Source organism: Lates calcarifer, linkage group LG19, assembly GCF_001640805.2.
Source record: "Lates calcarifer isolate ASB-BC8 linkage group LG19, TLL_Latcal_v3, whole genome shotgun sequence".
In the NCBI taxonomy this organism is placed as follows: domain Eukaryota; kingdom Metazoa; phylum Chordata; class Actinopteri; family Centropomidae; genus Lates; species Lates calcarifer.
In genome coordinates this window covers 20375822-20401134 of record NC_066851.1, presented here as the reverse complement: position 1 = coordinate 20401134, position 25313 = coordinate 20375822, and the positions used below count along the sequence as shown (strand labels likewise).

The 25313-nt window shown below is 41.3% G+C and overlaps 1 protein-coding gene across 4 annotated transcripts; it reads left to right on the top strand.

Moving 5' to 3' along the window:
* The first annotated feature begins 1881 nt into the window (after positions 1-1881).
* On the top strand, positions 1882-24693 carry paplna (papilin a, proteoglycan-like sulfated glycoprotein). Of its 4 annotated transcripts, none has more exons than XM_051078129.1 (29): positions 1882-1974; positions 2435-2502; positions 3027-3245; positions 5549-5611; positions 6246-6349; positions 9008-9068; positions 9315-9417; positions 9528-9658; positions 11234-11357; positions 11558-11638; positions 11747-11919; positions 12047-12170; positions 12314-12440; positions 14459-14663; positions 15730-15906; positions 16069-16219; positions 16449-16529; positions 17433-17628; positions 17909-17993; positions 18260-18386; positions 18512-19028; positions 20374-20532; positions 20606-20733; positions 21154-21208; positions 21303-21449; positions 21759-21886; positions 22139-22247; positions 22629-22804; positions 23920-24693. In XM_051078129.1, exons 4-29 carry the CDS (start codon positions 5555-5557, stop codon positions 24078-24080), a joined length of 3687 nt encoding a protein of 1228 aa, XP_050934086.1. In that variant the 5' UTR covers positions 1882-1974; positions 2435-2502; positions 3027-3245; positions 5549-5554; the 3' UTR covers positions 24081-24693. The 4 variants fall into 4 exon arrangements, with proteins under 4 accessions (XP_050934086.1, XP_018521774.1, XP_050934088.1 ...); XM_018666258.2 differs by having other exon boundaries at positions 2879-3245; XM_051078131.1 differs by having other exon boundaries at positions 1937-2015.
* The last annotated feature ends 620 nt before the right edge of the window (positions 24694-25313 follow it).

Here is a 25313-nt window from a genome sequence, read left to right as displayed (position 1 = left end):
ACTTATCTGACAGCTGCAAGTTACAACAAATAAAATGTTCTGCACTGTAATAGATTAAACAACCAAACGGTATAGAAAGTAAAAAGTAAGTAAAATTAGCTCCACCTTAACAAAATGTAGGAGTAAAATACTGCTTATTAATTGATTCATCAATGATAATTATCTAGTAATATAAAATGTAATAGTACAACACACAGTGGTCATGTTTCTGATTTTTAAATACTTTTGATAGTTTAAGAACATTCTACTAACAATACTTAAATACTTTTTCTTAGGTAACACTTTCAGTGCAGGACTTTGACTTACAACAGTGTATTTTTACAGTGTGCAACTTCTACTTAAGTAGAGGATGAGAGTACTGACTCTTACTGGTGTCCTTGTGCACTGTACAGAAAATATACTGCGGTAAATATTGTACATGTGCCACAAACCACTTGGATTATTCTGCACCAGCTGCTGGGGGGTGTTGGATGGACACCATATATTTTCTGGGAGCTATTAATAGAAGGCAAAGTTAACTTGTTCTATGAAAAGACTGAGATGAAACTGCAGGAGGTAATTCAATTTCTGTTTGATGGTCCACTGAACTTAAGTAGTGTTTCTACTGACATGAGTCTGAGTAGACACAGAAAGGTCATAGTTACCTGTGATGTGCTATGATTTTGAAGATGTTATGCTTAGACCTGTGAATCATTCAGTCTGGCCCAAACATGTAAAAAGATCTTTCAGCACAACCAGATAAACAAACATGTGGCTTGAATGGGTTTCGGTCGGTGGCATATTTGCCGTTAAAACAGTTTGTTTTTTGGGTGATTCATGGGTGGAATAAATTTTGGGCCCACCGTTGTTCTCTGGCTGTTTCTGCACACCCTCTCTGAACAAACCCCCCCCCCCAAAAAAATTGAGGATGTAAACAGTAGAAAAGTTAGCTCAAGACAAGTACACATTACACCCAAGATTTATTTTTACATGAGCCCACAGCTACATAACTCTGCACCATTTCACTAGTTTGGGGTTTTTGTTTTTAGAGGCTGTTGAGATGTTTTGAAAAACCTCACCCCCAAAAGAGAAGAGAGAGGAAGGGACGGGTAGAAAATCTTTTCAGGAAACATAAAAATTGGCAAATGTTTAAACATAGCTTTGGTAGTGGCAATGGTGGTTTCCTCCTTAAAGCCCCAAATATTCACTTTTCTCTGCTATTTCAACATGTTTAGCAATTAAATAGTCAAATTCCTCCACGAGCCTGTTTGATTTGGTCAGTCTTTTGAATTATTGACATGATATATAAGATCAACATCAGAGGCTGTTGTAGTTTGGTCTTCACTTATTGCCTCTAATTTTCTGTTTGGGCTCCTGGAGTCTGCTGGTCCTCTTTAATAGTTCATGTTCAAGCCCAAGTTTAAAAATAAAAATACAAATTTTGCTATTATTATTGTTATTACCCAGGCTACCAACATGGCTCCGGGGATGGGATATTCATTTTCCCAGAAGTTGAATCCCTGTGACCCTAACTTTTTAGTGTCAGCATCTACATAGTGGACTGATACAGACTTTGTTCAGACATTCATGGTCCTCAGAGGATGAGTCCTACTGACTTTTCATGGACCATGAGGATGACATTGTTGTTGAAATGTCTCAACAGCTTCTGGATGGTAAAACATAGTATATATATTCATGGTCCCCAGATTACTGTCACAATCAGCCTGTGAGACGCCCTGGACATTGTATCGTTTCCTGTTTTATTTTGAAAATACTTTCCTTGTGTGTCTGTTATGGTTTTGTTTCCTGCCCTTTCATCCCCTCATCTGTTTCCGCCTCCTCAATCAGCCCTGCAGTCACCTGGTCTCTCCCCACCTGCCCCTCATTCCATAATCAACCTGGAATGAGGTGCAGGTGCTCTTCCTTTCTTCCTCCATCAGTTTGTCTCTTCTGTTTCCTTGAGTTGCCTCCTGCTTCTGCTTTTGGATTTCTCTTGTGAGTTTTCCTAGTGTTCCTGCTATCTCACTCATCTGCTTGTAAGCCTGCTCTTTGTGTTATTAAATTTTCACCACTAAACTTTTCTGCCATGGTGTGTGTCTACATTTGGGTCCTGAAATTCTGAAGCTTAACAATTAGGAATTGTAGCCTAATAACTAGCGCCATCATCAGGTTAAAGTTTTAGCTTGTCTAAACTACATTCCCATCAGCCTCAGTTATACAGTACTTTGTGCTCATCAGTTACCATGGTGTGTGAAATGATCGGACACAGTCAGTGACAGTAATGCTAATAGTTCTCAGAATGACAAATCTTGCTGCCACAATGTCCACCTCATGAACATTTATCTTTGTTTACAAAAAAGTGTCATGCACAGTCCATGTAACATATACCATATAAAGCATGTAATATTCATCCATTTGGAGCAATAACCATCACCCTGCTTTCTGTGTTTTTCAGCTGTGCATGTCAAGTAAACCAATGGGTCATCACTTCAATGCTTTTCTGCTCTGTTGGGTTTCAATGAGGTAAGAAGGAAAAAATACATTTAAAGGGGAAATGTTAACAAAACTCAAGGGTTAATTCAATATACTGAGGCTCACTGAACATACAGTCCAGTGAGCCTCTCTCCTAACAAAGTAAGGTGCCATTTGGGAACCATTTTCAGCCAAAATAAAAATAAAAATATAACCCAGCTTTAACATTAGACCTAAAACTCTCAAGGGATGGTTACCCTGGTATTACATGGACGGTATGTACAGGGGGGGAGCATGATAATGACGCGTTGGTCACAGCAATGTGGGAATAAAGTTTTTCAGAACCCTCATCTTGGACATGCTTATAGGGACCTTACAACAAACGAACACGCTGATTAACTGTTATTTTTACTGTCTGAAATTACAGAGCGAGCGTTAAAGATCCCCATCTCTGTCAGGAGGGGCTGTAATTGAGCTGGATGCGCGTTGGTTAAAAAGCGCGGTGATGACGCCGCGGAGGAGGTTTCACCAACAGGACTTTCTCTTCTTCTTCTCGGTTTCCTGTTGGACGTAAGACTGAGAGAGAGAGCGAGAGAGAGAGAGAGAGATCATCAGCCAGATAACCCTCCTCATATATCCAGGACAGTGCAGCTCTCTTCAGACGCATCTTCAAGTCAAAGCTCCGGAGAAGAACCAGCTGTCAGGTCTGCTGCGCCCCGCACGGTCCTCCGCAAGGATCCGATCCAACAGCAGTTTGGGACTCCAAGAAAACGCGTTTAAACCCACTGAAGAGGGTGAGTAGACTTATGATTTCTTATGAAAGATTAAGAACGGTTTCTTCTTATGTCAGATTTCCTTTAGATGACATATTTGAAGAAAAGAACTGGATGCTCAGCAAAAACGTAAAAAAAAAAAAAGTTTTAGTCTGAGAGAAAAGTTGAGAAGGATCGTTTATAGATGAACTGAATTATAGTTCACGTTTGCATTTGTTTTATAGAAACAATGTAAAGTAATCGTGTAAAGAAAGAGTGTCAGAACCACATTAAAGGGACAGATCTCCAAGTTCCAATAAACCATAATGACTAGCCCACAGAGAACAGTCAGAGCATACAATGGATTTATTATTGAATCTTTGTAGGAATGTTATAAATCCATTAATGATTTTTCAGACTGACCAGGTGCCAGTTGCAGACATGCCTCACACAGTACACAGGACACAAGACACTGCTTGCCCCAGCTGACTGTTGAGTAATTGTTAATTTGGTTGGATAAAAGTGTGTATAGCCTGCAGGCTGAAGGCTTTATGAGTGGGTACAATAAAAAGTAAGTGATGCAGGAAATCTCACTGGGAATTTCTAAACAGATCAGTGGTTATTTCAGTTATTCATCAAGAGGAAATTAAAAACATTTCAATTGTGAGGAACTGGAGGCTTCAATGGGATTTTAATGCTCACCAGGACTTTTTTTTCTTTTTAACACTGCAGGATCCAGTAGGAGGTCTTGTTTTACTGTGACATGTTGTGTTTAGCAGCACGCTTTCTTTTTAGGATACTTGATTTGAAGAGTTTCATTCCAAAACACTGATCTTTAACAGTTGTTTCATAAAGTTTACTCACTAATTTCTGACATTTTATAGACTAAATGAAGTCAGCAGCTGTACAGAGTTGTTGAGATGTGGCCCAGACAGAGGGGAGAAGTCTTATCACAATCCAGGGGTGATAACACCATGAAGTTGCTCAATTTGGGGCTTTTGGTGCACCGAGTGTTTATGTTTTGAGAGAGATGGATCAGACATGCTGACTGCCTGTTTCCTCTCTCCTCTCCGACATGTTAACCATCCCTCTGTTCGCTGTGGGACGTTCACGGCTGCAGGGTAACTTTCCGCACAGTGGGGGCATTTGGTGGCCATGGCTGACAGGTCAGAGGTGGCTTGGCAGCTTCAGCCAACCCCCCTGCAGGAAACCCACCATTTGCCCTGGAAAAAAACAAACAAACAGCCTCTCCACATGCAACAAAAGATCCATTTTTAGCTCAGTTAAGCAATTAAGTGATGAGATAGCAGAGGGAAATGATAAGGCTGAAGTTTTAAGTGTTGGAGATCTGACAAAAAGCCTTTTACCTCTCAGAGGTGGGCCTTTAAAAATGATGGCTTTCAGGATGCTGCTTTTGGCTTTGTTCAATGTGAAATCAAATTTAGTGATTTTCAAGTTTAACATTGATTGTATTTCATTATTGATTATTCTGGCGATTATTGTCTGGTCTAAAAATGACAGAAAATACTGAAAAAGGTCAATCACTATTTCCTAGAGTCCAAGGTTGTATCTCATCTTCAGTTTACAGACTAATAAAAACTGCATATTAACATTTCAGGTGCTAGACCCAGTCATTTTTGGGGCATTTTTGCTTTAAGAGACTGAGAAATAAAAAAAGGATGAATAAAATTATCTGAAATGTCTAAGATCATGTTTTGTTAACTGATTAATTGTTCAATTGCTGATTACTTGTTTTACTTTGGTTGAAAAAAATCTTCAAAAGGTCCATTTCCCTGTCCAAAACCTCTACATAAATGCAGCCTTGTGTGGTGGTCAAATTGACCAATGCTGCTGTTGACATCTTTGACTACAAGGTTTTCATCTGACACATGCTATACTTAAAAAAAAAAAAAAAAAAACCCACAGAGGCACATTCAGCTGCTGATCATCTGCTGTGGTTGTCAGCTGCAGATCTAAACCACAGAACAAGCTGCTTCATCAGTTTGGTGATCAGTGCTCGAATGTCTACAATAAATCATCACTACACTGTGATTCATCACTGATTTATATACTCGGAAATGTTTTAGGAAATGCTACAGGGCAACAACACACAGATGTGTACTGCCTCTCAGCCAGTACTGAAGCTGATCCTTTTTTGTTGTGTTCAGGGACCTATTGCAGCCTATTCCTGCCCTTATAGATCTATTCTGTATATGTTGGCATGTGTCTCACATCAATTACTCTTTCCACTCTTGTTGCCCTTGCTTGTTTTCCAAAAAAGTTGCTCAATGTGTAATAGCCTCTATTAGTCACAGTGACTAACTCTGAATGTCTTTTTTTTCCAGGGAACAATGAAGATGCTCCTGCCTCTGGTAATCCTTCAGCTGCTCTTGGCTCCAGCGCTCATGGTAAACTCCCAACAGATACACACTAATAATTTTCCTTCCTTTCTTTTAAAAATGTTATATGTAAGTTTTCACTTCATTTGCCAATGTTGACCCTGTTATGTTTAGCAAGACAAAACGGTTAGAATATGTTCTCTGGTCAGCGCTACCTTTTCATCCTCTCATGCTGGACACCACAGTGACTCACTTTCATAAAGTCTTAGAAATAAAAGAAAAGCATGTGTAAACATTGGCGCTGCTGAACTTGCAACAGATAAGAAAAGTGATACCAAAATGTTAGATGGATGGATATTTTTCTGTGTGTGCCCTCACTACAGAAAATGTTGCGTATTGTGTTAGATTTTGTTGGCAACAATCACATCTCAAAGTCCATTTAGAAGCTGCTCTGGAGCTTTCAGTCATATCACATGGATCTTCTTCAGCAGAGGGAGTTTGCTCAGTTGTCACAGATTTGCAGCATTTCCATTTTTTGGACCCTGTTAGCTGAGAGGTTCAGGTTTTAAGTTCGGTCTTGATCTTGGAACCAATGCAAACAATTCTGATTATGTTCAGAAAGCAAAGAAATCAACTTCATAACACAGATTAGTGTAGATTTTTCCATTGTGATGTTGTGTATAAATTGCTGTTATGTATGCAGGTGCCTGGTGTTGATTACTGGGACTCATGGGGTCCTTATGGAGAATGTAGTCGCAGCTGTGGCAGCGGTGTGACCATGAGAACCAGACGTTGCATCACCCACAGGTAAGTTTCATGCTCATATATTAATCTATTTTATTTTATTTTATGTATGTGCATTAACTCACACTGCAGCTGAACTCACAGCTAATCTCTCTTTGACAAACCCGTCTCATTGTGAGGCCCTGAATACACACACACACACACACACACACACACACACAATTTTTTTCCCCTGTATGCATAAAGCTAATAGTGAGGTTCATGGGCACAGACTGTCTCTTGATTGTAAAAGAATGCCTTGAAGTCGCAAGGATGTGGGCTTGTCTTACATACCAAAACAGACTGCAGGGAGGGGCCCTTTAACATTAAAAGGACTTCTCTTGTGGGTGTTGCCCGTTGGCTCCTGAAGAAGATCGGATGGGGGGTAAATGGTTCTATTTGCCCCCTTTTTTTTTTTGGCTGAAAAAGACTTCAGAGGTGGTTTTAAAGAATCAAGACCAGCTGCAGACATGTTTTGGTTATTGAAGTCTGATTTAGTAAGATATGGTTTCTGTCCATTTTGAGGTCGGTTTGAAATGTCTCTGTCTTACGTCTGCCTAAATTACATCTGACTAAATGTAAGGGGAGTCATAAAATCATGCTTATAGTTGTTGCCAGCCTACATTGTAAATGTTCTGTTCCTAGCTATTAATGCTGGAATCCAGCCGACATGTTGCCTCATGTAAGACATAAAGTGATCTCTATCATGAGGTGAGAAAGCCCTGCATTCAAAATCCTGTACTGCCAGTGAGAATGGTATATTGTTATGTTCTGTGTCATTAGTTTGCTGATACTGATGCATCAGTGCATAAGCAGCACTTTATTGTTGCAGCTATAGTTTTAACTACTTCATGTATAGTTCAGTGCTCTAATCCAGTGCTTCCTAATATAAGGTTACTCAAATGAAGTAGCTGAAAAGTGAACTTAAGTTCAGTACTTGAGTTAATGTTCTTAGTTTCTTCCCATCACTGCCCCAGGTGTCACCACTGCTGTGATTTCTTCCTAAACTCCTAAACTAATTTAATTTTTTTCTTTACAAAACTCATCTGTCATTCATCAGCTGCATTTGCTGTGTTTGCAGTGTCTCTGGCCATAAAATGTTCAGCAGAATTGTAGGTGTGCCTCAGGAATTGGGTAATCACTCTGAGGGACTTTGATAAAAAAGAACAAGTCAGATTTGGGAGGAAAGATGCCCACCAGACAGAACATGTCTATAATAATGTTTCAGACATGTACAAACAGTTTTCTGATTCACCTTGTTTGATATTTTGATGCATTTATGTGATGCCAAACTGTAGGAAATTGTGGTTTCACATTAAAAGTTGTTAAAAGGTCTCCACAAAATAAGTCATAAAGTAATCCCCAACACACACACAGCATAGGATGCTTGATACATGTTTCCCATCAGTCCTGTTTCCCAGTGCTGTATTAGATGCTGGTTTTCAACATGTCCATGCAGCCAGTCAGTGAGTCAGACAGTCTGGTAGTGAGTCTGTTTCCACTCTTCAGCTCAATGATGCATAATAGACAAGCAGTCCTGCCCACTATTACCCAGTTGGATGAACTCTGTCATATCTTGTCTGCCAGGTTTTTCTGAATTACACCTTTTAAATACTATGATTTGACAGGTTGAATCATTGTGTACTTTACAGGAACTCCCATTTCACCAATATATTCACTTCATCAGCATTAAATTATTTGACCTTCATGCAAAGGACTCACATTTTAAAGAGCTGCAAGTGGATGTCATTTGTCTTTGTGTGATCAATAATTTTGTAGAAACACCTGTGACTTTTCCCACCTTCCTGCTATGTATCATGTTAAATCAAAAGCTCCAAATGTTTTACTTTCCATTCCCAGGTGAAAAGTTGAGGGCTGGATGTTGTGAACGATTGTTTCGACATGTTTTAGTTTCAGTTTTGGCATTGCTAACAGGAGCGTGTCATGTTTTTAAGGCTTGAGGGCAGGTACTTTTGGAGGTGACTTAGTCATGAGTTATCAACATGACTGGAAGGGAGGGCGGCAAAACAATCTGCCATTTCACAGTTCACCACTGCAGCAAGTGCACAGATGTTTGTGCAAAGTTTGGGTTCGACAGTGTTGACGTTGAGGCTTCTGCTGTGCTGAGAAGTTAGTTTTTTATAGGCACAGATTAAAGAGGAATGCCACTTAATGTCAGAGCTGAAACTGGTTATTTCTGCACTCCCAGACAGTTTGTATTTGCATATGTGCGCTGCAGTCTCACCTAGTCATTAACTGCTTCTGTGTCAGAGTGATGACCCATAAAATTTTAATGTAACTTTAGTCAGAAAATATGCTTTTATTTCTTACAGTTTGCATGAAGTTAAAGAAAATCTATATTTGTGGCCTAAAGAGGCACTTTACTGACACGTGAAGTTCATTTAAGATCAGCAGTTATTCAGTATTTTTGGTGTTTGAACCACGCTAGAGTCTGAACACCACAATACCCCTGTTTTTGCGTCATCGATTTTCACTGTTCCTCTTTTAATCAGTCTCTCACAAGCCCACTGCCAAATCACTAAAATACACGTAAGCTTGTAGCTTCATAAAGATATCAGACACTGCCAGCTTTAAGAGAAACTATTTCATCCCCTGGCTGTAAGAAGGTTCGGTCAGATATCAATTCAATTCTGATATTAATGCTCGAGTTTCTACATGCAGGACTGATGGAGGACACAACTGTGTTGGACCAGAGAAGTCCTACCGCTCCTGCAACATCCAGGTGAGAAAACACAACTGAAACGAGACTCAAGTTCTTTTATGTTTGACATGTTTAAATGTAAAACTTCTACATCAATTTAGAATCAGTGTGTGGACATGCTAAAGTATCATCTGTAAATATTGTACATCTTCCCTAATTTGACGCATAAGATATTTTGAGACTAGCTTTCTTTACTGAATGTTTTACTGAGGTCTTTCTGCTTTATTGACCTTTGACCTCTCTGCTGCCTCCCATTGTTCCTCTCAGGACTGTCCAGAGGGATCCAAGGATTTCCGTGAAGAGCAGTGCTCCCAGTTTGATGGGACCGACTTCCAGGGCAAACGCTACAAGTGGCTCCCATATTATGGAGGTCAGAAGCAAGAGGAGTGGAGTGGATAGTTCAGGCTGTTAAATGTTAACTGGTTATAATAACTGAAAGAACTTAACCTCACTCTAAAATGATTCTTGCCTCTCTGACAGCTGAGAATCCCTGTGAGCTGAACTGCATGCCAAGAGGAGAAAACTTTTACTATCGTCACCGCAGCGCTGTGGTCGACGGTACACCCTGTCACCCTGGACGGAGGGATATTTGTGTGGACGGCGTCTGCAAGGTAAGGGAAGAGGAGCTGAATTAGTTTGAAATTGGATTAGAATCTTGGAAAAAAACGCCTTTAATATTACCAGCAGTTAAGCCTTAAAGAGCAAATGTATTATCTTAAAATGTGATCTCAATTACTTCTCTATTCTTAGACCGTATGTTTGTCTCTGATTTTCCTTTTTGGCAGATGTTCACAGATATCTGACATAAATAGCACAGGAATAGTTTGAGATTTTGGGAAATACTTGTTAGCTCCCTAACTATTTGTTGGTAACTTCCTGGAGTCTCCACTCATGTCTTGCCAACTTCTTAGAGCCAAGAAATAGTTCAGCACAAACCCCCCTTTGGTTTTTGTGATGGATTTAACAAACAAGATATGACATTAATTAGATTTTGATACTGAATAAATACCCACAATCCTCTTATTTTTAGTTTAGTTTTTTGTGTTAGTCCTAAATTCTAAATATCACTGTACCCAAGTTCACCTGAGGGGCTGAGTGGCCTCTTCAGTGCTGGACTTGGTTTTCCAGAAGTCTGTAAGTCTGGAGAAAAACGTAATCCAGCTGATTTTCAAAATGGTGTTGCAGCTTTCACTTATTGACATGATTAGTCTGTCAATCCATACTGTTTGAGTAACTCAAAGTGACAGGAATAAAATATCTCAGAGGTTGAGTTCACACACAAACTCCCGCATCACTTCACTGATCAGAGTGGACACAGTCAGAGGAGCTGAGCTGCAACATCAAAGATTAGTTTCACTGTGTGGTTATGTCAAACACTTCTTCTCCTCTCATGCTGTTCTTATGTAATTATTTCAGCAACCTATTAACCTTTCCTCATGAAACACCTCATCTGTTTAACCTCTGACTTCATGTCTTTAACACCTTCCCTGTGGACAGCAGCCGTATGAAATCCACCCTGTCATGACATATTTTTGAATGTTATAGTTTCCTTATTTTTAAAAATTCATGTAACCTCTATTTCCATATTTTTATTGCCTGGTTTTAGGATTGGTTCTTTCAATAAAAAACGTGTTCCCACTCACATTTTATTCTTATCTTTTTAAATCAGGTCTGGTGTTGGTTTGGCTCTTGAACCTGCAATTCACAGATTTTATCATTGCCTTTTGGGGAGTTTATGTAGTAATTTTGACTCAACACTCGCAGAACCTTTTTTAGATGCAACTTTTATTTTTGTGTTGATTATCCTTGCTTTGCTGCATGTTTTTTTTTCTTTTTTTATCTTATTGGAACAACATGTAAAGGTGATGCTGATGTACAACTCCAGGCCAATGTCAGCATCTATAAACTATATCAGACTGGACAGGCAAAAATTTGACAGCTGATATTTTGCACTTGTCTTTAATATATATACATATATATATATGTATATATATATATATGTTGGAACAGTGTCAGGTGTAAGGAAGGAAAACCCTCTGAACACTCCTAGGTCATTTCTGAAGACTGAATCTAACATTCACACTCTAATCAGATTCTGTTGTTTACACTAATGAAAGATTAATTAGATACTTTTGATCTGACTCTGGCACAGTTTTCTTATGAAGTATCTTTTCTTCTTTCTCCAGCGTCTGGGCTGTGACAACATGTTGGAGTCTCCTCAGCAGGAGGACCCCTGCCTGCAGTGTGGGGGTAACGGACAGTCCTGCTACCGCGTCAAGAACAGCTTCACTGTACGCGACCTGTCAACGGGTACGATGCACATTTTTATCTTGGACACACACACATTACCAGATGTTTTTGATCATCAAATTTATCACCACATTCAAACCTCTCTGTCACTGAGGCACCAGGAGGCTCTGACAGAGGCATCACATCCTAAACTTGTGTCAGTTCTTTTGTATGAGTTTGCAGCCCTTTGTGAAAAGAGCTCTGTCTCATTTTCATCCCAGGCTACAACCAGATGTTCATCATCCCTGTTGGAGCCACCACCATCAGCATCAGAGAAACAGTGGCTTCACGCAACTACCTTGGTAAAATATTTATCTTCTTAGGAAACAAAGTAGCAGAGAATCAGAAACAAAAAGTATATCAGAGTATTTACAAGAACTGACAAAAGTTTAACTGCTCTGCTTGAAAAGCTATCAAGAACCTGCGTGGCGAGTACTACCTCAATGGCCACTGGGTAATTGAGTTTTCCAGGGCAACACCCATTGCTGGCACCATGCTGTACTACCAGCGAGGAGTTGAGGGTGACAATGTCCCTGAAACCATCATTGGCCGCGGCCCCACCACTGAACCCCTTGTTGTTGAGGTAAGTTTACACACAATAGATACAAGACGACAATAGGGTTCATCCTCTGAGGATCATGAATCAGAACCCATGTTTAAATGGTGAGTGAATTGATTGTTAATGTTCACGTACAACCCTCTCCTCTCAGCTGATCAGCCAGGAGCCAAACCAGGGGGTGGAGTATGAATATTACCTTCCTAATGGACGCTCCAGAGAAGGCTACTATTGGAGCTTTGGATCCTGGTCTGCCTGCAGCAGAGAGTGTGGATCAGGTCAGAGTCTCCTGCAATGGTGTCAGAGCATTTAAACACATCTGAATGCTGAGCCAGATCTGTGTATTTCTCTTGTTTGAAGCATTATAATCCTGCTTCTTAGAAGGTGAAACAACCCAGTTCTCCACCTTTTTCCTCATCAGGCTACCAGTCTCGGTTGGTCTTCTGCACCATTGATAACGAGGCCTATCCTGACTATCTCTGTGCATCTCTACCAAGGCCACAGACCAACCGTACATGCAACCCCCATGCATGCCCACAAATCCGCAGGTGAGTTACAGTCAAATCCTACTGATTTTGGCAGTTTTCTTCCATTGTAAGTCAACAGACAGAAGATGAGCTCTTGTTGTCATTTTTTGTTTGTGCTCCTAAATTTGCTCAAGTGCTACAAGTAATTTTCAGAGCAGTTTGTTTGACTGTTGTTGGTGTGTTATGACTGTCTGAAAGGATGGCGTACCTGTATCCACCACAGTTGTGGAGACCCTCAGAAAGACCCAGAGCCTATGTATTCAGGTAACCCAGGGTCTGTGGTCGTAGTGTTAGTCTTAGGAGACTGCAAACACAGGGGGAGATCTGAATCATCAAGCCTTTATTTTCACTGATCAAAGCTGATTTCCTGGGCACACACAGAAGTTTTTAGTAAGTCTCTGACACCTGGACAACAAAATATCTTCAGCTACTGGCCTCTAAAAAGTGCCTGAACAGTCAAAAAATAATCCAGAAGTGGTCGATTAAAATGTCCGTCACACACTCTCCCCCTTCAGATGTGTTTGGCTGTAGCGTCTGTGTTTAGTGCAAAGCCCGTTCGTCCATGTGGGGTTAGAACGAAGGCATGGGGCAACTGTCAAGCTCAGAGATCTTCCTTTCAACTTTTTATGATCCTCGTTTGTCTTAGACACGCTTAATGTCTCTCTCCCCAGGGAGGCTAAACAGTGATTTGATGCCAGATTTCCATCAAAGACCTTTTCCCTCTTTAACCTTCCAACCTGTGGCCTCTGTACCTGATCCCTGAGCTGGGCTGCTGCCTGACTGCTTTAACTGTAAAACTCTCTGTCCCTGTCCATTAATGCAGCTGCTGTGTGGTGCGGTGATTGTGGGTTCATGCAGGGGGTGTTGGGGATTGTGTACATGTGAATGGGACACAGCAGCAGTGGTGTGGTAGTAAAGAGCCGGGGCCTTCAGTCAGTGACTCTCTGGTATTTCCTGCTTCTTTTCTTTGATGCTGCTGCTGCTCAGAAACCTGAGATGTTTATGAAGCTCGTGTGACACTAACTGCACCCTCATTATCCCTGGATTTAAAGATATACTGCATGGACGACCAGAAACAGTAGATGCACACTTGTTTTAGTTGCTGGAGCTAAATTTGGGGCAGAGCTTTGGGAGATAAAATGTGAGCTTGTTTTTTGCTTTGGCAAAGCTTTCCAGTAATTACTGCTTCTAGTAATTAGTGAAACTAACGCAGAGGTGAAAAATACTGTCTGTCTTTCAGCTGGGAGCAACTAGTGGCTGGGTTTCCTGGATTTTCTTTAACACTGCAGTCTCCAAAAGGATGTGTTGTTTTTAACATAATCATGTGTTGAGTAGTTGAGTAGGTGGTTAAAACGATGCATCCTTTTATGAGCTTTGGCATTGTGTCTGAAGGGTTTCATTCCAAAACACTGGTTTATATCTGAACTAGGAATAGTCAGCAAATATTTGTTACATATACATTTAAAATTAAAATTCAGTTATTGCTGAATAGCACCTAAAGTCAATTTATCATTTCATAATTTTAACATTTAGTCGTTCCAACATGTGAAGACTTTTTGCTTTTTTTTTCATTTTATATTGTTGCAAATTGAAAATCTTTCAGTTGTGAAATGTTGGTTGGACAAAACAAACAATTTGAAGACGTCAGCTTGAGCTCTGGGAAATTGTGATCAGCATTTTTCATCATTATTTGGTGGATCACAGGTAAAGCAATTTAACCACTGATGAAAATAATCATCGGCTCTAGCATTATTCAACTCAAATCTTTACTCAAAAACTGCACCAGGCAAAGAATTCCCATGTGACACTGAGTGAGGCTGCAATAAATCCCCTTGTTGAGATGCTGTAGATAAATCCCATATTTTTTTTTACCAATGCTGCTCAGGAATATTGATCTGTCTGAGAAGGTGGCAACTGTTGTCTCTCTCTCATCAGATGAAAAGATTTTTCTGATTTTGGAATGAAACTCCTTCCAGCATCTTTTGACTACATCAGTACAACCCCTGACTTCTGTCTCCCCCATCCCTCCTCCCTCTCAGCTGGAGAACCGGGGAGTGGAATACCTGCTCGGTTACCTGTGGTGGAGGCTCCCAGGTGCGCACTGTGCAGTGCATCTCCCACGATGCCTCAGGGCCTCGCGTGGTAGAGGATGCCATTTGTGCCGCCTACTCTGAGGCACCTCCTACTCTGCAGACCTGCAACATGCACAAGTGTGCAGAGTATCAAATGACCAGATGGAGTGCGGTGAGTGATCTGTGACCACAGAGAGGTGACGCGGAGTGAAATGAAATGAAACACACCAACTTCCAAAATCTCTCCTCAATCTCCTGCAACATACCTTTTAAAGACATACTGAAGATCTCTTCTCCTAAAAGAACCTGGATGTTCTCAGCCTATATATTAACACCCCCTCAGTTTATCTGAAAAACATCAAACCACCAAAGTTGGACATTCATGGTTTTCACTAAAAATCTAAAATTATTGAAGATAAGATTAATAGAACCTGACAAAAAACGAGTCATTAAGACAAACCGTGAGATAACTGACATTGCTATCACGTCTTTTTGATAGAACAATGGAAAAGATCTTTGGGAACAGGTCAAAAATTGACTTTACTAAGCAGCAAACTCCAGCTGTGAGAATAATCTTGGAGATATCTTCAAAATAATAGTAAATGTTTTCAAAAGACCAAAAGGGGTTTTCCAGAGTTTGTTTTGTCGTTTATGTTTTAGAAATGCGATGATTAGCTTCTCTGACTTAAATATAAAACCGATAATTACACTGGAATCCAAAGCTGAGACTAGAAAAGTCCTATAAGCCTAAAACACAACACTACATGCAAGGCAGAGACAAATTTAAATGCACAGAATTACAGACTCTTAAAACACAAGCTGTAGATTGTAGTCCAGATTTGTCTCTCGTGTTTGCACCCAAATTTTGACAGAACATAACATTTTCCTCACTTTTTTCTTTTCATGCTCTTTACTCTTTAATTATAGACAAGATCAAAAGTGTTGATCCTCTTACACCACAATGAAACAAAGTTCTGTTCTTCCTGAAAGTGCCTTAAGTTCGCCTCAGAATAAAACAAAGAAGCTGTGAGAATTTATTTTATAAATATCCTCTAAAATGGTCTTGGCAAAATTTTTGACACTCTGTAGCAATGATGGTAAATAGGTGGATTGGAGTGATTACTTAGGGTACCAACACTTTTGGCCGTGTCTATACATCGTACAGTTTAAACATAAGGCCTTAACATTCAAGACGAGCTGTAATCTGTGTTGTGTAATCTGTGCGTCTGTGTCCACAGTGCTCTGTGACCTGCGGTTCAGGTGAACAGACCAGAGAAGTGACCTGTGTGGGTTCAGGTGGGATGAGGCTGGAGGAAACGTCCTGCAGCACTTTGCTCCGCCCACCCGCCGTCCGACCCTGCGAGATGGCCGCCTGCCCGAAACAGATCAGCTGGCACGTTGGACAGTGGGGACTGGTGAGTTGGATGAGGAACAGCAAACACAGACAATACAGTACAGTGCGGTTATTGTGGCTGAATGTGAAATATCATGTCATCATTTTTTTTCCTGTCACACCGACTGTGCTTTGAGTTTGAGACACTTTTCATCTGTTACAATCTATCTCCACTTTCCTCCAGTGCTCTGTGAGCTGTGGTTCCGGCTCTCGAGAGCGCCAGGTGATCTGCTCTGACCGAGAGAGGAACCTGTACCCTGTGGACCAATGCAGTGCTCACCCCAAACCCTCCACAGTGGAGCGCTGCAACACACAGCCCTGTTACAGCCCACAGGGTGAGTACAGGCAGAAATGTCTCACAAGACTGTGTTTGTTTTTCACACTAAGTGGTCTTAACACACGTGCAGCTCCATGAACACATTGAACAAAGTTTTCTGTTTGAGCAAAGATGAAAAATAAAAAACTGAACAGTTGAAGAAAAGTGTTATCATCACAGTTTCACCAAGATAATTCAACCACTTTATGAACTGAACTCTTACTGGTTTGTGTCTGTTCTGTGTGTAGTTGTCCCCAGTGTCCAGGACCCACGAGGACATGACAACAGTCAGACTGGCTTCCAGCCCTATGTGCCTGATCACGCAACAGGTTAGTCTCCATCTGAGTATTTGTTTATTTTCTGTAAACAGCATCATTAATTTGTCTGTGACACTGAGCATGAGTTCACAACCAAAATGTTTTCAAGTATATGGTGATAGATTTAAGCTCTGTGATGGACCCTGTAACCCACCTCTCGTCTCACGTCAGCTGTATAGATAATGGATGGATGAGTGATAAATATACCTTTGTAGCACTATCATTAACTTAGAATTAACTAATAATTTCTGCCCTCTGGTTCCCCTGCGCCCCCCTCCTCTCTGCTAATATAACTCCTGTCACTTTGTCCCCATCAGCACTCCACGCCCCTCCAATGCCCCCACCCTCGTCCCCATCCAGCCCCTGTCCCAGCACTAATTATCCAGGCCTGATTGACATGTTTTCAGGGGTCCGTGGGCATTGTCGGCCTGATTAAAATATTTCCGAGGCACTGAAGTGTGTGAGTGCTGGCTGTGGTGTTTCTGGCATGTTCTGGCATTTTTCAGTGCCGTGTGCTGTCCCAGCACTCAGGAATTTCAAGTTTGAGGTCTTGTGTTGTGTGTGTGTGTGTGTGTGTGTGTGTGTGTTCACTTCCATGAGATTATTTATTCTGAGTGCTTGTGCGTCTTGTCCTAATGCATTCTCCTTTGTTTTCTGTTTTATCTTTCCACAAAGAAATAGGTTGGTGATGTGTTTTTTGGTGTTAATGTGTTCTTATTTGGATTCTTTTGTGTCTCAGCTCCCTGTGATATCTCACTGTGCGGCCTCAAGCACAATAGTTTAGACTCTATTGTAAGTTTGTAAAGCTACGTGTGAACTTCTCTGCCGCTTGTGTTGTCTGTCTAAAACGTGAACTGTGGAGTCTAGTCTGCATGTGCAGTGTGTGAATTCTCCCCCTGCTTGGTTTCATCTCAGTCCGCAGGCCAGAGACAGATGCGACCCAGACAAACACAGTCCACGACCCTCACAGCTCCGCCCCAGCGCTCCACTGTAGCCAGTCCCGTTACGGCTGCTGCCCAGACGGACGCACTTCTGCTGGTGGCCCTCAGGGTCTGGGCTGCCCACGGGCCCCTGCTCCCACTCCTGTCCAGCCATCTTGTATCCAGACCAGGTATCCAGCTCCAACATGTCATTACACTGTGGTTGAGGTCATGTGGAGCCTGTTTTAGTCTTTGGTCTCTGGGTGTCACTTTTATGGCTGTGTGACCGCTCTAACCAGAGATTGTTTTGCATTACGCGTGACCACAGTCACTTACCACTAAATGACCAGGCTGAAGCTGAGGTTTTCTTAGAAATGTCTAAGTTGCAGATTTGTTGTTATTTTAGGCACAGACTTTCAGTACAAACTGTTTTATTGTTTGTGCCTGATCTCTTCTTGTCCTGTGTGTCAGTTATGGCTGCTGCCAAGACGGTGTGACGGCTGCTCAGGGCCCCAACAAGGAGGGCTGTGTGGAGTATGTGGCCCCTGTACCCACTGTAAGAAAACACACATGAAATTCTTGCAGTTTTTTTTTTTTTTTTTTCAAATGTTAGGACAGACAATGGTGAGCTCTGTTGCTTTACAGGCTTTAGTACTTCAGACAAGAAAACAGAAAGTGCGAGCTAATAAACATCAGTGACAAAAAGTCAGTTACACCTTTGACTTCATCTAGTGGGTGTAATATTTTCTCTAATTTGTTTAATGTGATGATTTTATTTTTTAAAAGGCTTTTCCTCTAATCTGTCATAACATATTTCCTCAGGTTGCTCCTTCTCTTCCTACTGAGAATGCAGTACAGTGCCGAACCACCACCTACGGGTGCTGTTATGACCGCACCACGCCTGCAGGAGGACCCAACGGGGAGGGCTGCCCTAACCCACCAAACCACAGTAAGGGACTGAGGGTGTAAATGTTTATGCTGCACAGTGCCATCATACAAAGCAAACCCTCCTTAAGATGAAATAATTGATAACAGAGACTGGTAACTTCACCCTGCTCTGTCTCTTTGCTGCAGTTGAGCGCTCGATCTGCTCCCTGCCTCGTGCTGCCGGCTCCTGCAGCAGCTGGGTATCCCGCTACCACTACGATGTCATCACCTCCAAGTGTGTGCACTTCTGGTATGGAAGTTGCTACGGCAACAGCAACAACTTCATGACCCGGGCAGAGTGCCAGAGGGCGTGTCAGGTGCCTGCACCGAGCCAACAGGGCCCGGCGCCCGCCGCTCCCGCCGGAGACCCAACTTCTAGAAGAGAATCTACTCCTGGAAGGCCCACATCTGGAAGAGGTTCAACATCTGGAGCAGGCACCTCATCTGGAGGAGGATCTAGAGCAGGGGGATCCACCTCTGGAGGGTCAACAGGTGGGCAGTCACGCAATATGGGGAGGATTTTCACAGTCCAGGGAGGTTCAACCAGCGGCACCAGCAGACAGGCCACGAGCGCCGCCACAAATGCCCACAGAGGCAGAGTCTATCTGCGAGGACGCCGACCTTCACCTGTCACTGCTGCACAGCACAGCAGCCCAGCTGCGAGGTAAGACCCTGAAGACCCCGAAGACCCAGGGAGCAGGAAGAGCTCACTCCCTGCTCCAGCTCTGCCACCACTGGCCTCATAATGCTGTTTTCAGCCTTCCTACCCCTGCTGAAGGATCCCCAATCCACACTGCCCTGCTCTGATTCTGAGCAGGGCCACAGAGTGAGCTGAAGGAGATTGTCCAAAGACAAATCATCATGAGCATCATTCACTCAATCCCAGAATATAATGATGGAGTTGATGTTAAAGTTTTTTATGATTGTGTCGTACAAACCAGATCTAGAATGCACCACAAACATTTTGAAATAATACAACAAAAGTTAAAAAATGAAGGATATCAGTTCACAAAATACCTTCAGTAAAATCAGTTACTAATGAAGCATCTGTTCTCTTAGCTTAGCTCTTAGCTTCTTTTTCAGGCTTTTGAGACAAAGTTAGCTAACTTAAAGAGTAATTCAGCACACACTGAAAAGCTTGTTATTATAGTCTAAACCCTTGCTTTGTAAACACACCGCAGCTACGTCCAGCTCCACGGACTCTCACTTTCACGCCTGCTTAAGTAGCAACACTTTATTTCTTCTTCTAACCTCGACAAAATGTCAGAAAAGGAGAAGTTGACAACCTCACAGCGACCTTAAATGGACAGCTCTTCTTTTTAATGCTTCTGGGACTTTTCACTGTCTGTCTAGAGTTCACGTTTTAGTCGTCCTGTGCTTATTTGCCACTTCACTGTGTCAGTCGGCACCACCTCTGGGCTTTGTGTTTCCACCTGTTTCCATCCTTGTCATTAGATCAAACTAATAAAGGTTCTGCTGTGATGCTTCACGTCGTCATATCTGTGTCGTCACTAAACCCACCTGTCATTTGTGTTGTTGTGTGTGTATTAGCCACACTCGGGGTTTAGGATTTCTTTGGGAAACAATCCTGGGAACTTCCTGTGGGCTTTGTTTGGTGAAATGAAAACTGTCCTTTGTCTCCTTGTGTGTCAACATCACCTTTTGATTTTTAACATGTGTTGATTAGTTGTGTCTCCATTTGTTGTTTTGTTTTGTAGGTGAGGTTTTCATTGTTTGTCTCGTCACTTTCACGTTGCATGGGCCAAAGCTGGGGTTCTTCTGTCTTTTCTCTCTGAGCTTCCTCTGACAAACTTCTGAAGCCAGGTTGTGGGCGCTCTTTATGCCTGCTTTGGTGACTACTAATAAAAGTACCAACAGTGGAGCATAAAGTGACTCTTCTTCATTCTTTTCCTCCCTTCAATCTCCACTTTTTCTTCCTTCCTCCTGTTCCTCCTTCCTTCATTTTTCCTTCCCTCCTTCTGTCCTTGTATCTCCTCATGTTTCCGCAGTTTGACCTTGGGAGGAGTGACCATCGATAAGACTGACCCCTCCACAGTGGAAGCTTTAGTTGGCCAGACTGTTGTGCTTCCCTGCAGAGTCAGTCCACCACCGTCCTCCACCGTCATCGTGGAGTGGAGAAGAGATGGTATCCCCCTGTCCACATACAGGTCAGTAAAACACACACAGCTTTCTGTCAATATTTGTGATTATTCTTTACCTTTTTATTTATATTTTCTTCAGGCATCACCAGCAGCCCAATGGCTCCCTGTTAGTTGGTCCTGTCACTAAGTCAGACTCTGGTTGGTTTTTGTGTGTGGCCACTCGGGAACGTGAGAGAGACCACCGCTACATTTACCTCTCTATCTCAGGTAATGTCGCACATCACTCCACAAAGAGATTTTTTACTTTACAGGTATAGATGGGTTACTGGTAACACTTTATATTAACTTACAAAAGATGTATTTTAAAAACTTGCATAGATATACAATCCATGCAGATAGTCCAGTAACTGTCTGATTGTATGTATAAAGATTAGAGTATTGTAAGAAAGCGTCTGAGAACTTTCATTCTTGAACAATCAGCTAACTGGGACCAGATTCTGTAAAAAACCTTATTTGACCCCAATTAGTTTGTCACACGTAAATCCTAAAGCCTGTGGTGAAGCCGTGATGTCACAGATGATGTCAGAACATGCTGAGTCTTTATGCACGATGTGTTGATGAGCCGTTATGTAAGTGAATTATGACAGGAGTACTCACTTCATGCATCCAATCGTGCATGTCTCACAGAGGGACCATCTCAGCCTGTTCCTACCTCACTCCCCAGAGATGGTCCATTCCCGCGGTAAGAAAAATCTCTTCTGTCTGTCCACACATTAAAATCTTCACTACACGTTCCTTCTATGAAATAGAAAGTGGAGAAATTCTGTTCCTCTCAGTTTCAGCATCGACCGCTCGAGCTCATCTCAGCTGGAAATGCGAGCAGGACAAACTGCCACACTGCCCTGCACGATTGTCCCCCCCTCAGCTCTGCAGTCTGTCACCATTCAGTGGACAAAAGATGGACAGACCCTCAGTGACCCCAGGTAAATCATTCTGCTTTACTAATTTTATACATTATATCTATTTCTGAGTCACTGTCAAAGTGTAGAAAAAGTAAAAGACTTGTATGATGTGCAAGGTAGTAGATGGCAAAAATATGCTCTTGTAATCAGGAAAATTACAAGAAATGACTGCTGTTAAACATGTTTTTACATTAGGAGTATATGCAATGTAAAAGTTCTAGACAAACTCTGCTGTTGTATATATTTGTATATAACAGTAAAACCAGAAAGAAGGTCCCTCTGCTCTAGATGTGTGTGTGGAGTCCTGACTGTGATCCCCCTGTGCTGCAGGTTTACCCAGCATTCAGATGGCACCCTGATCCTTGGCGGACTGAAGTCAGATGACTCTGGTGTCTACACATGTACAGCGACCAGTCCACAGCAGCTGGAGCAGAGACAGGTGCAACTCAGAGTCCAAGGTGTGTTTGAGTATCACATCCAGCAGCTACATTATGTCCATTATGATTGCCAGAGACAGAAATTTTATTGATGTTGCAGTTTCACATAGTCACCCACAGATGGCAGTGAAAGTCATATGCAAATCATTATGTTTCCATATTAGAGGGTCACTCCCCCAGGCAACATCCAGAAGAATAATATATGAACATATAAGGGTGTAAGGATTTTTAAATGAGATTTTTAAAAATCTTTTTTCTGGCTTCATTGTCCAGCGGACCTGAGGATCACAACAGCTCCTAATAACATCCAGGTGTCTGAGGGCAGCACAGCTCTGCTCCCCTGTGTAGTGTCAGGAGACAACATTAATATCGGCTGGTCCAGGTAAAAATAAATAAAAATAATATTATATATTATTAATATTAATTATATGGCTATCATCATCATTAATCATCTTAATTTTAAAGAAAAAAATTCACAAAGAACAGGATTTTTATAAGGTCTTTTTCTTCAGTTGAGGTGGATGTAATCTGAATTTTGTAAATACCTGTAAATATTAATTCTAGTCAAATAAGACCCAGGTTGTGCCTTGGTTCTCCTGTAATTTTCAATGTGTCAATTCAGAATCTGATGGACCTCTTTTTAAATTCTCAGTTACAAGAAAAATCCATTTAAAGGATCTCAAAGCTGCCATTAAACAACAGCTGTTAAAGAAGCTGCACAAAGGCCTTAACTGACTTTTGTTTTTATTCTCTTTTACCACAGAAATGGTGTACCGGTGCGTCCAGATGGTCGTAACATCCTCATGTCATCTGACGGCAGCTTGATCCTAAATAATGTAAAACCATCAGACGAGGGAACCTATACCTGTAACGCTTACACTGGCATCTACTCTGTGAGCGCCACAGCTGAAGTGAGGGTCATTAAAGACACACAACAAGGTGAGAATAGGAATCTAAAAGTGTAACTCAGCCATCCTGAGTTGTTTTTTATGATCCCATTTTAAACATAGTTCATGATCAGAAAAAATTAATTGTTTGAATTAGATTCACTCAGTTGTTCTGATGCCATCACACAAATATGAGAAACAATCAGAAAATTAGAATGACACTCAGCAGAAGCACACACCTCTGCCAAGGCCAAACACTCCTACACATTCAAGATTCAAAAAACTTTATTGTCTATCACAGAGAGGTAGAGAAGGTTAGGTTAGGCGCTCACAAATGATATTTTAAAAATACACCTGTGAAAAGACTGAACAGAAAAATAGGACAGCAGAAGCATCAGATCTGGATATTATTCTGGATCTGCTCTAAAGTGTACAAAATTGTAGATCAGATAAATCAGATGAATATTAACATTGTTTCCTTAGAAACTGACAAAAATGTTTGAAAATTCTTGCAATGCTAAGGAAAGTGATAAAAAAAAAAAAAGTCCTGGATTTGCCACCTTAATTGGAGTCACTCTAAAATTTGATGGTCTTCCCTGACCCGTGCCTCATCCCTCCATTAAGTTTGATGCAGATCAGTTCAGTACTTTTTGTGTAATCCTGCTGACAAACAGACACAGGTGAAAACATGACCTCCTTGGAGATATCTACTGTCAGTAGCTGTCATATAAAATATGTTTTAGCTTATGACATGTCAGAAGAGAGAGAACTGTTTAAGACTGGAAAGTGGCAGTGAAAACTGGTGGTGGCTCAATAACTAGACTGAACTGCCATTTTATTTCACTTCATTATTCTGGCTGCTACTGTTTTGAATTGCTGAAAAAAACTGGAAATGTGAGCAGTTATTCAGATGTCTGAGGGTCCTGATGTTTAAGTGACGTTGGAACAAAAAACAAATCTTTTTCAGACGACTATAAAGAGCTTTATGTCGTGCAGGTAAACAAACAAGAAGAAATACAGATCGACATGGTGATTCACTGAGCTTGACTCAGTCATTTCAAGTTTAATTCACCACACAGAAGTACAACATGATGTTCTGAGTATTGATCTGATTTTATGAGGCACAAAAAAACTAAATGGGATTGTCTTTCATTACTGCTGCTGCAGGTGATTATGTGCCGCCAGAATGCGTGGACCAGCCCGAGCTTGCCAACTGCGAGCTGATAGTATACGCCCGACTGTGCTCCAACTCGTACTACTCCAGTTTCTGCTGCGCCAGTTGTGCCAGGCATTCACAGAGGAACAAAAGGTTTGGTCGGCAAGGCTAAAGCCGCAGAGGGTTTTAAAAACTATGGGGCAGGTGGTTTGCGATTTGGAGGGCTGCATTTTTAAAACCTGAACTTTCAACTCTGAACTGCTGCATTTGCCAAAAGGACTTAAAACAGTCATATCTGACTGTGGATGTGCAGAATGATAATTCAAGACTGCAATAAAAAAAAAGGGACTGATAACTGTAGGTGTAGTTAAATCTGTGAACCAGGAGTTGTTCTACAGTGAGTGCTGTGTTCAGGGAGTCTGTGCCTTAAAATGTAGGTACCATATCATTTTATAAAGTCTGTTGAATGTGATGACACAAAACTCAGACTTTCCCTGTTGTCCTTCTCCGTCACATTTTTAAAATTAAGTTATTACTCACTGGACCTACTGTACATGTTCTCTGTTTTTAAGAGAATCATATGGCTTTGCCTTTGAGGTCAGTAAAAGGATTCAACATATTGTGAAACTGCTCCACATCTGCTGTAGTTCTGGCTCCTACTCTTGCCATTTGATTGATACAGGATTCCACTTGTTGCTGATTCTGTGACATACCAGGAGCTCCTGCCAGACTGTTTATTTTTATGTAATTATTTGATAATAAAAAATAATATTTTGATTAAAAAAAACTCCTGTTGGGTTGAATTACTGAATGTCAAACCAGATACATGACTTGTCATCCCAGCTGGTACCACAAGGGGTCGTTCAACAAGGAAATGTCTCATTCAGCTGCTTGAAACTGAACATATGAAAACTTTTGTAGGAGCTTTGTTCTTTGTTTCCTGCTGCTGAAGTGTATTAACTTAAATTAATGATATCTATTAGATTACATGACATTCTTAAATTTGGTCAAGTTACGGTTTCTCATGATGCCACAGGAGCAGACTCAGGTGGTTTGTTACAACTTCATTTCTTTCAGAGGCCATCAGACCATTATCTAACAGGGATTTGTAAAGTATCTGTTAATGGAGAATGAATTCTGTTAACCACCTCAGTTTCAGGGTCCTGGTATTATGCATGCTTTCTCCCTCTCACACTGTCATGGCAGAGTGAGACTCTTAAACAGAACAGAGCCACTGTTGATATTATTAGTAACACCTGTGCTTTTCCTGGCACAAGTCGAAATATCTGCTGATGTAGACACAGGCTGTTTGTTCCACTAATAATTACATAAACATACAACTTCATTTCTTTTGAAAGTTTCAGGCAAGTATTCAAATTTATATTTATTAATCAAAATCATCTTT

What these genes read in the sequence shown, in the direction of transcription:
- paplna (XM_051078129.1), top strand. Translation starts at nt 5,555, where the DNA reads ATGAAGATGCTCCTGCCTCTGGTAATCCTTCAGCTGCTCTTGGCTCCA. An exon ending in GTGTGGACGGCGTCTGCAAG is followed by an intron (nt 9,659 to 11,233) that starts GTAAGGGAAGAG and finishes TTCTTTCTCCAG; the next exon opens with CGTCTGGGCTGTGACAACAT. An exon ending in GCCCTGTTACAGCCCACAGG is followed by an intron (nt 16,220 to 16,448) that starts GTGAGTACAGGC and finishes TTCTGTGTGTAG; the next exon opens with TTGTCCCCAGTGTCCAGGAC.